At 43.2% G+C, this 11,129-nt stretch overlaps 1 protein-coding gene across 1 annotated transcript in view; it reads right to left on the bottom strand.

The window, feature by feature from the left end:
• Positions 1-300: 300 nt before the first annotated feature.
• Positions 301-11,129, bottom strand: part of Ecd (ecdysoneless cell cycle regulator) — a 22,863-nt gene continuing 12,034 nt past the window's right edge. Inside the window, exons 9-12 of the mRNA XM_021203829.2 lie at positions 8,800-8,885; positions 6,655-6,722; positions 4,163-4,368; positions 301-876 (exon numbers count right to left, since the gene is read on the bottom strand). Coding sequence (XP_021059488.1) covers positions 649-876; positions 4,163-4,368; positions 6,655-6,722; positions 8,800-8,885 — 588 coding nt within the window. The 3' untranslated portion in view covers positions 301-648. The remainder of the gene's footprint in view (positions 877-4,162; positions 4,369-6,654; positions 6,723-8,799; positions 8,886-11,129) is intronic.

An 11,129-nucleotide genomic window follows, 5' to 3' on the forward strand; every position in this document is an offset into this window, starting at 1 on the left:
ATGTGACACGGAACCAGAAGGGAATTAATGGGGAGGGGACCAAGAGAGGACAAAAAAAGAATTACCACATCTCCTTGCATGTGGAACTGAGACTTAAATGTATATACAAAGACAGGAAGCAGGGCAGCATGAGTCGGGGAGGGCACAGAAGTGAGGGGGACAGAAGCCAAGCAAGTACCCAGGTGTGGGATGCTCAGTCAGACCCAGTCTGTATGCTAATGTCTTTAATTGGTTAATTAAAGAATAATAAGTTCCTTACCCTCAATTAGGAGCACATGCAGAATGTCACAGACTGAACACTAAGTTTTAGCACTTTCTATTTCATTAAAAAGTGAATGAAATGGGATTTTTGCCAGCTTAGAATTCTGACCCAAGGAGGAACATACCTAAGGGAGAAACTGAATATTCAGAATTACACCAACAGCACAGTATTTTACTAAACTACCACGGAGACTCCATCCTGGGAAAATTTAAAACAAATCAAACAAGCTCATGAGAACCGGTATCCAGGTCACAGGACATGGGAGAGGGTGGCCTGGGGACTCTGAAACCTGCACAGAAGATGCTCTTATGAAGAGTCGATTAGAATGAACACACTTGGACTCCTGTGTATTCGTGAGAGGGGCAGCTGATGTGCAAGCTAGTCCTTCACTGGCTGACTTGGGGGCTGTGATCAGCATTCTCGGGCAGTCGCACACCCATGCTGTGTAACAGATTGGAAGCAGGTCCTGCCAGGCCAGCTTGGGAGCTGTAGGATTCCAGTATATTTGAAACCAGGTTCAGGTCTACATCCACTGCTTCAACAGCGCAATCTCCTGCACCAGAATCTTCCTCATCTGAATTGTCATTTGCAGTCTGGGATGGAGGGTCCTTATTCTAGAAAGAAGAAGGGAGGGAGAGAGAGAGAACAACATGAGATAGTGATAGTAACCCTTTAGGTTACATGTTGGTTATAGTAAAATGCATTAACTTAGTGTTAATATATACTTGAATTCCAAATTAGAAATGAAATTTCCAATCCTTGGTGATACAAAGTCAAAACGCATTCTAATAATGTAATTTAATACATATATTAACACCCAGCTCCATCAGGCATGATGGCACACGCCTGTAATCCCAGTACTAGGAGGTGGAAGCCACAGATCGGTCACCCTTAGCTATAAAAGGAGCTCAAAGACAGTGTAGACCAATATCCTGTCTTAAAAGAAACTTAGCTCTAAAGATTGTGACACATTTCTGTTGCAAAAGAATTTCTACAAATTGAACACATCTGTCCCTACTTTGCAAATAGCCTGCATTAATATTAATAATTAATAAGAGACAACAATCTAAATCTTCCAAGTGAAAAAAGTTGGATTCCCTTTTTGTTCCCTGACCACAGTGTTGGGTAGTGTCTGGCTGCCGAGCGCCAGCCTCCGACTTCACAGGCTGGGAAAGATCTGAAGAACTGCATCTTGACCTAAAGACTTCTATCTTTGTCATTCCAACTGTGGTCCATGGACCAACAGTCTGTCTCTTAACAGTCTAGCTCTTTGTCCATTTTGCTTAATAAAGGCCTTTATTATATCAAGATCCTTAGGCAATGTTTATTCACAATTAAGTCTAATAACCTTTATTGGGTTGAAAGCAATTATAGTTCTAATGTGGTTTAGATGGTTAAGCAAAGAGAGTTCATAATAGCCATGAGCGCTCACAGGCTTTAGCTGTCATCGTACACTGATTCTGTGACACGAGGATTGCTGGTTAGTGAGATAATGACAGCAGACGGCTGAGCGCTGTTTCAAATTCTGATCCACAGCACTCCAGTGCCGGTGCTATTCCCACAATGCCTCTTGCTGGTAAGCAGTGCTGGCAAACCAGTGAGTGACTATGTGAACAGGAGAGGGTTCTAAATTTGGCTCCTAACTTGGGGGATATGAAACAATGAAAACTGAAGGTATTTGGACATTTAAACCCCTCTTAGCTGTCTTTAATTCTTTATTTTTACTTTATTTTTTGGTTTTTCGAGACAGAATCACTCCATGTATCCCTGGCTGACCTAGGACTCACTCTATAGCCCAGACTGGCCTCAAACTCACAGAGATCTGCCTGCCTCTGCCTCCTGAGTGCTGGGATTAAAGGTGTGTGCCTCTATGATTGGCCTCTTAAATATTTTAAAGGTTTATTTATTTCCTCTGTCTGTCTCTGTGTCTCTGTCTCTGTGTCTCTGTCTGTCTCTCTCTGTGGCTATGCATATAGTTGCTACATACATGATTATTCAGAAGTCAGAGGACAATTTGGGGGAGCTGGTTCTCTCCTACTATGTGGATTCCAGGGATTGAACCCAGGTTGTCAGGCCTGAGAACAAGCACCCTTACGCACTAAGTTATCACTCCAGCCCCTCTTCAGACACTCACAACAACATACACATACACCACACACACACACACACACACACACACACACACACACACTACAGACAAACAAAAGAAAAGATCCATTTATAATGGCAGTAGTGGTAATAATCACATACTAATTTAAGTACATAGTGATTCTTTACTTAAATCTACATAAAGTATATAACTATAGGGGCTGGAGGGATGACTGAACACTTTTGTGCCATCGTGAAGAGCAGAGTTCCAGCTGCAACACCCAAGAAACAGGCCAGGAGTCCTGAAAACACCTGCCACTCTGCTCTAAGGGAGTCAATAGCTTTTCTCACCTCAGCACGTGCACAGTGATATGCACGTTCATATACATGTAGAGGGCCCAGGATTGATTCCCAGAACCCACTTAGCAGCTTACAACTAAGTCATTCCAGATCCATCTGCAACTTCAGCCCTGGAAAATCTGTTGCTCTCTACTTGCCTCCAAGGGCACCAAGCATACACACGGTGCACAGACAGACATGCACACAAAACACCCATAGAGATATTTTAAAAGAAATGAAATATTCTGGGTTTTTTTTTTGGTAAGATGCATTTATTTTATGTGTATGAATGCTTTGTGTGCATGGATCTATGTGCACTGAGGGTGTGCCTTCAGAGATGAGAAGAGTGTGTCAGGTCCCCTGGAACTGGAGCTGTGAGCTGCCCTGCTGAACCCAGGCCCTCTGCAGGAGCAGCAAGTGCTCCAAATGGCTGAGCTCGCTCTCCAGTCTCCTCTCCCCTTGAAGAATATAATTATAGCCAGGCCCATGTCTGTAGTCCCAGCTACTCAGGAGGCTGAGACGGGAGGATCACCTGAGCTCAAGAGTTTAAAACCACTCTGGGCAACTCACTAAGTGAAGGAAAGGGGGAGCAGGGCAGAGGCAGGGAAGGGAGAGGAAGAAGCAGTCGTTACGTTTGTATTCAGAAAACCAAGTTTATGATCTGCTTTCTCCTTTCAGTGGTGAGGACTCAACCAAGGCTCTGTGCATGTCAGACACCTGCCCTACCACTGCTACGCTCTCCGCACCTGCCCTTCTTTCACAGACTCAACATGTGGCCCCAGAGGTGTCAAACTCTTGGGCTCAATCCATCCTCCCCTCTCAGCCTCGGCGGCAGCTCTGCATTACAGACACATGTCATTGCATCTGGCCTCTATAATCTTTCTGCTTAACATCAGTGTTAAGGGAAAACTGGCACTCTTGGGGTGGGAGTATAGCTTAGTGATGGTCTATGTGCTTAGCATGTACCCCAGGTCCTGGGGCAAATTCTTAGCATTAATCAGTCAGTTAATAAAATTAGCACTCATTTATTTCAAACTTCACAAATCAAAGAAAAAAGAAAGGAATCACTATGTCAGATGGTATAAGGGCTTTTGAATATATTTCTTAATGATTCATTTTTAATATTTTGTGCTCTTTTACTATGCTTAACTCCCAAAGAATATTTTGTATATTTTGAAACAATTTAGTATTTAACATTAGATATAGGATTCTCAGTTATGGATAGCATTAAATATTCATTAATGATATATTTAGGGTATGAAAGGGTGTGAATATAAAAGTTGAACAAATTTTTTAAATATTATTTGATTCTCAAAATACTCAATATTATTAATATGTTTTATGTATAAAATGCATTTAAGTAATAAAAAAACTAAGAAAGTATAAAAAAAAAAAAAAAAAAGGAAAACTCAGATGAAATATGACTCACTTTCCTACACACACTCAGAGACGGAGGGATTAAGAAGCACTTACCAATCGCTTCCGGGTGGTGAAGCTTCTGCCCATGCTGGTGTGTGCCAGTTCCTGGTCCATCTGGGCCATGTAGGACTTGAGACTGCCAAGAGCTCCTTTCATAGACTCAGACTCCTGAGCCTCAAAGCCCAAGTCATCATCACTGTCTAAACAGTCCAAGTCGTCTTCACCCGGGTCATCAGAGTCTGACTCCTGAGGCTGTGCCCCTGTTCATCGAGACACAGAAGAAACGCTTGGTGAATTGTTCCGAGCAGGGCTGTACCTCTCAAAACGACTGGAATGTCACGCCAGGGCCAAATGACTTAACCCAACTACTTTGTAAAACTCCTTTCCCAAGCTGGGCAGTGGTGGCGCACGCCTTTGATCCCAGCACTTGGGAGACAGAGGCAGGCAGATCTCTGAGTTCGAGGCCACCCTGGTCTACAGAGTGAGTTCCAGGACAGCCAGGGCTACACAGGAAAACCCTGCCTTAAGAAACATTAAAAAAAAAAACCTTTCCCAAAACAGTAATTCGGGGACATTTATAGAATGGAGAACAGGCTGAGCCAAGAGATTCAATCAACTTTAGTTTTTCAATGTGAATTTGATTAATTAAAAGTTTTTTTCTTAAAAAGATGAAAAGCTGGGCTGTTGAGACAGCTCCCAAGGACAGGTGCTTTCAGTGCAACCTGGTGACCAAAGGTGGAAGGAGAAAAATACTCCACAAAGTTGTCCTCTGATCTTTATAACCATGTTGTTACGCATACACCTCCACACGCGAAATACACACACACACTAACAACAACAATAATACACTGTTTCCTTTTTTATTTAAACAGTGGGCTAGGAGTATAACTCAGTGGTAGAGAACCTGAGAAGCAGGTATGAAGCCCTGGGTTGCTCCACAAAACATAAAAAATACAAATAAAAGTCTGGGAGCCGGAGAGATGGCTCAGAGGTTAAGAGCACTTGCTGTCTCGCAGAGAACTTGGTTTCGGTTCCCAGTACCCACATAGTGATTCACAACTGTCTGGAATGCCAGTTCTAGGGTACCCAACACCCCTTCTGGCCGTCTCGGGACCAGGTGCACACGTTGTGCACATAAATACACAAAATACTCATACATAAAATAAATCTTTTAAAAATACAAGTACACATTAAAAAATTAGAAAATTTCATAAATATACGTTGATGTCAACATTCAACTCCCCAGAGACACTATTTCCCAGTTCACTGATTTCTGCGAGACATCATTCAACACTCGGCTGCTGTCCAGATGTCAGATGGAACAGCTACAGCTCTGTGTTCAGGCAAATACAGAGTTTTCTTTCAGTAAAAGATTTATTTTCATTTGTGTGTGTATAAGCGTATGCCTTGTGTGCAGGAATGTGCGTGAGACAGAAGAGGGTCTGGATTCCATAGACCTGGAGTTACAGGAGGCTGTGAGCAGCCTGACTTGATTTCTGATTTCTCAGAACCAAACTCCAGTCCCTTTAAAGACCAGTAAGCCAGCCCCATGGTTTTCTCTCTTAACCTAGATGTCCTCACAGTGAACTATGGTATGCTTTTCTAATATACTATGCCTTGTAGGCCTTCTTCTTGCAGAATACACAGGTGGCTTCATACTTTATTATTTACCAGTTTCTCTCTTGGTGGTCATTAGAGTTTTGGTGCTACAAAAAGCACTGCCGTGACCATCAGTGACCATTTATCTTTCATAGAGTGAACCCCTGAAGTGAAATTGTAAGTGAAAAATGACGGGCTTCCTAGAGTCCCAAACTGTCCTGTGAAATGATAACTTATACTTCTTCCTGCAGAGTTTGATGATAAAACGAGCTGGTTGTTAATTTTTTCAATAAGGGAAGAAAAAAAAATCATGCTTTTATTTTGCTTGCTTACTAGGAAGAGCTGACCGTTTTCACACATTTACTGTTACCCTCCAGTGTGCAGCCTATTCACAACCTGTGTTTTGGTTTTGTGTGTGTATACATGTGTGTATTTTGACACTCAGCCTCTCCACTGGACCTGGAGCTCAGCAGCAGGCTCCAGGGATCGGCCTATCTGTTTCTGTCCCTTCAGTCCTGGAACCAGGGGCCTATCCATCTGTGCCTGGCTTTTTACGAGCGGGCCAGGGAGCTATGCTCAGGCCTCACACTCCTGTGCAGCATGCACATCACCACCTGAGCATCCCCCCAGCCCTAGGCTTCTCTCACTGATTTCTAAAACGTTGTCTGAAAAAAGAACCAAAGATGTAATATGGAAGCCACACTAGAACCCTTTCAAAACAGAAAAGGTGCACGCCCTCAGTCAGTGAGCAGCTAGCAAGTCAAGCACTAATCAGGCTGCCTCGGTAGAGTGCTTCAACACGGCAGGACTTTACGGTTTAAAACAACTTGAACCCTTTAGGAGACCATAGTATCTTGGCTCATAAATGACCTAATGCCCCAGTCCTCCAGCAACAGTGATAGCCCTTCACAGTTTCAAAGTAAAGTAAACACCACACTGTAACTCACCTAAAATCTTATCAAAATAATTCAGAAAAGAATCTGCATCAAAAGTGATTGGAGCTTCCGAAGGGTCTCTGAAAAATCAAAGGGAAAAGGGCATGACATTTCCCCTGACCACAGCTCTTTGAGGTTTTTTTCAAAGATGGTGCGATGCTTAGAAAGTACCAGAAATATCCAAGAAAAGACAAATTTTAGTTTAAATAAATAGGAAAAATTCCTCGTGCTTACTAACCTTGAGTGACAACAGAAATAAAAAAATCTGGTAAAAAAAAAAATCTGGTGACAGAAAACTAAAAATATACCTTTTTTACATACATTTAAGCATATGCATTTGATGGCCTATCTGTTCTTTACTCCCTACGAGATACACAGTAAGAGAAACCAGTTATCTGAGATCATTAACATAACACTTATTCTTTTTTTTTTTTCTTTTTTTGATATATGAGTACACTGTAGCAGTCTTCAGACACAGCAGAAGAGAGCGTGAGATCCCATTACAGATGATTGTGAGCTGCCATGTAATTGCTGGGAATTGAACTCGGGACCTCTGGAAGAGCAGTCAGTGCTCTTAACCACTGAGCCATCTCTCCAACCCCCTATTCTTTCTTTCTTAACACCAAATAATGAACATAATCTTGTATCTTTTCTTACAGTTTGGGAAGACCCACACTGACCAAGGCTCACTGGGCTGCAGAGGATGCACCAAGATGCACTTGCTAGTGTGCACAGCCTCTAGGTCAGTGCCATTACCACCTAAAAGAAGAGCTATCTGCTGCTCCAGGAACAATCTATCTACCTTTTCCTAGCTACTTGCCACAAACAAGCTCTGTGATTAATCCCACCTCTGATGGGTTCCTTAAATCCCTCTCTTTGAGTTTCAAGATTCCAATCTGCTCGTACGGTAGGAGAGCAGAAGCTTGAGTATATTGGGAGCTACATGCTGAGTCTATAGATTCTGAATTAGAGTCTAAAGAAGTGGAACACGGAGAGTAAATCAATAGAAACGGAGAAGGAGAAGGAGGAGGAGGAGGAGGAGGAGGAGGAGGAGGAGGAGGAGGAGGAGCTGCTTGTGGACGTTGTACATCGTGGTGCGCACTAGGCTCCGCACCACGATGTACAACGTCCACAAGCAGATTCTTTCTTTCTTAACACCAAATAATGAACATAATCTTGTATCTTTTCTTACAGTTTGGGAAGACCCACACTGACCAAGGCTCACTGGGCTGCAGAGGATGCACCAAGATGCACTTGCTAGTGTGCACAGCCTCTAGGTCAGTGCCATTACCACCTAAAAGAAGAGCTATCTGCTGCTCCAGGAACAATCTATCTACCTTTTCCTAGCTACTTGCCACAAACAAGCTCTGTGATTAATCCCACCTCTGATGGGTTCCTTAAATCCCTCTCTTTGAGTTTCAAGATTCCAATCTGCTCGTACGGTAGGAGAGCAGAAGCTTGAGTATATTGGGAGCTACATGCTGAGTCTATAGATTCTGAATTAGAGTCTAAAGAAGTGGAACACGGAGAGTAAATCAATAGAAACGGAGAAGGAGAAGGAGGAGGAGGAGGAGGAGGAGGAGGAGAGGAGGGGAGGGGGAGGGGAGCTGCTTGTGGACGTTGTACATCGTGGTGCGCACTAGGCTCCGCACCACGATGTACAACGTCCACAAGCAGAATCCTGATGACCTGAGTCTGATCTCCAGAAACCACTGAGGACATGTTCAAAGATTCATACTTTGAACGTTATCCTCTAACTTCTACACACACACACACACACACACACACACACACACACACACACGGCATGCTCATGTATGCATTCATACATCTGCATTCATTCACACATTACATGTACATATAATCATGATAAATAGTTGTTTATGCTAAAGATTTATTTCTTTATTTATTTTATGTATGTAAGTACACTGCTGTTCTCTTCAGACACACCAGAAGAGGGCACTGGATCCCATTACAGATGGCTGTGAGCCACCATGTGGTTGCTGGGATTTGAACTCGGGACCTCTGGAAGAACAGTCAGTGCTCTTAACTGCTGAGCCATCTCACCACCCCAATAAATAGGTTTTAAAAATATATTATTTAAAAAGAACTACCCAGCCACCAGCCTGTCTTACTCTGTGCTGGGTCCTGGCTCACCTTTCTGGCCGGTGTATAGAGAGCTGAAAATAGTTCTTTGCCATTTCTAGTCTCTCCTGGTATTGCGCAGACCCTTCCATCAGTCCCTTGAAAACACAATACCAGGCATTAGAAGAGTACTTATACACTATGTCAATAGACAGCACACCTACTAGTGATGTTGAGAACAGCAGCATGTGGCACTCAGGAACTCAGAGGTCCCAGGCCTCACATCTGTTTTGTCATTGGTTTATATGTGTAGACTCCAATTTCTTCCAAGCAAGTAAGGAGCTAGGCTGGATGCAGTCTTAGGTTTTGTTTTGGTTTGTTTTGTTTGAGATGAGGTCTCACTATGTAGCCCTGGTGGCCTGGAATCCCCTATGTAGAACAGGTCGGCTTCAGAGACACAGAGGTCTGAATGGGATGAAAGGTGGGATTAAAGGCTATGCCTCAACACTTAACATTTTACCATTCAGAGACCTTTAATTGTCTGGAGGATTTTCTATCAATTTATTTATTTACAACTAATTAGTAACTAATTTCTAAAACAAGACAGAAAGTTTGCCAAACAGAACCAAAAGTCACATCATCCCGCCATAGCTTCCCTTCTGTTGTCTACACCACTTTCCCCGTAGCACATACCTACTATTTTACTCTTTAGAAACATACCACACACTTCCATGCTTTTCATACTGCCACACAACCATCATAACCATTGGAACACATTCTCAAATGTTCTCTCTGTTACTAGGGTTCAGTCCCCAAGCCTTACATAGATCATGTAAGTGCTCCATACTGGATGGCATTCTCAGCCCAATTTTATTATTATATTGAAAGTAGGTTTTGGAAGTGGCTCAACTGGCCTAGAGACAGCTACACAATCAGACAGGCCTAGGATTCCCTATCTAACCTCTAGCTAGCTGCGATTGAATATGGTTGTGTTTTAGTGTTTCCTTAGCATATGCTAGGTCTATATACTGATGGGTTTGATGACGTTTTCATACAGACATCTAATGCAGCTTGGTCATCCTTACCCTACCACACTCTCAACTCACTTTCATTGAAAGCTGTAGATGGCAATGGTAGCAGCTGTGTATACGAACATTCACTTTAAATTACCTTCATTACTGGGCTTGTATGCTTATATCTGCCACCTTGGAGGGTGTTCTTGTTACTGTTGTTCGCTTTAGTTCTCTGAGACAAGGCTGGCCTGGAACTCATTATGAAGATGCCCAGGACTCTGAACTCCTGATCCACCTGCCTCTACCTCTGATGTGCTAGGATTGGAGGCATGAGCTACACGCTCAACTTTGAAGATAAGTATGTTCTGAGAAATCTACTATTCATCTTTTTGTGATTTTTCTTTCTTCCTCCTTTTTGTTTTATCTTGTTTGTTTGGGCTAGAATCTTGCTATGTCGCTGCCTGGAACTTGCAACGTAGACCAGGCTAGCCTTGACCTGCAGTGATTCCCATGTCTGTCTCCTGAGTGCTAGAATTAGAGGCATGAGCCACTACACCTGCCTTGTAGTTTTTTAATTGCGTGAGAATTTCATACATGCATATCCAGTCCACCCTCTCATGCGCCTCCAGTCTCTCCTGCCTCTCAACCATTAGTACTTCCCACTTTCTTATTTGCTTGTTTTTAAACCCACTGAGTCTACTTCATGCTAGAATGTGATGGGTGTGGAGCCATGTGCTGACCATGTGCCTCTCAGGGGCCATATCCTCCTTCAAGAAAGCCAGCTCTCCCTCTGCTGGCAGCCATCAACTGTCCTCAGCGAGGGTAGGACTTTGTGACCACTTCCCTCTGCCATGCTGGGGTTTTGTCCAGCTTGATCTTGTGCAGGTCTGCATGCTGTCACAGCTGCTGTGGGCGTAAATGTTCAGCTGCCTTGCTTTGCTCGACAACACTGTTTTGCTGTGCTCTCCCACCTCCAGTTCTTACAGTCTTGAGATGATCCCTGGGCCTTGGGCTATGTGTGAGGATGTCACTGAGGGATGAGCACCCTACACTCTCTCGTTCTCTCCCTGGAGGCTACTTGTGGTTTGTAGTCTTTTTAAGATACCCTATCTTTGCTAATTTTCCTGTCTAGTAGCTTCATGTTGCTTTTTCAATTTTTATAAGTTGCTCATCAGATAAAAGTAATAAATTTTATCACTTGTCTTAGTCAGGGTTTCTATTCCTGCACAAACATCATGACCAAGAAGCAAGTTGGGGAGGAAAGGGCTTATTCGGCTTACATTTCCATACCGCTGTTGATCACCAAAGGATGCAGGACTGGAACTCAAGCAGGTCAGAAAGCAGGAGCTGATGCAGAAGCCATGGAGGGATGTTCTTTACTGGCTTGCC

This window comes from Mus pahari, chromosome 8 (assembly GCF_900095145.1).
Source record: "Mus pahari chromosome 8, PAHARI_EIJ_v1.1, whole genome shotgun sequence".
Classification (NCBI taxonomy): domain Eukaryota; kingdom Metazoa; phylum Chordata; class Mammalia; order Rodentia; family Muridae; genus Mus; species Mus pahari.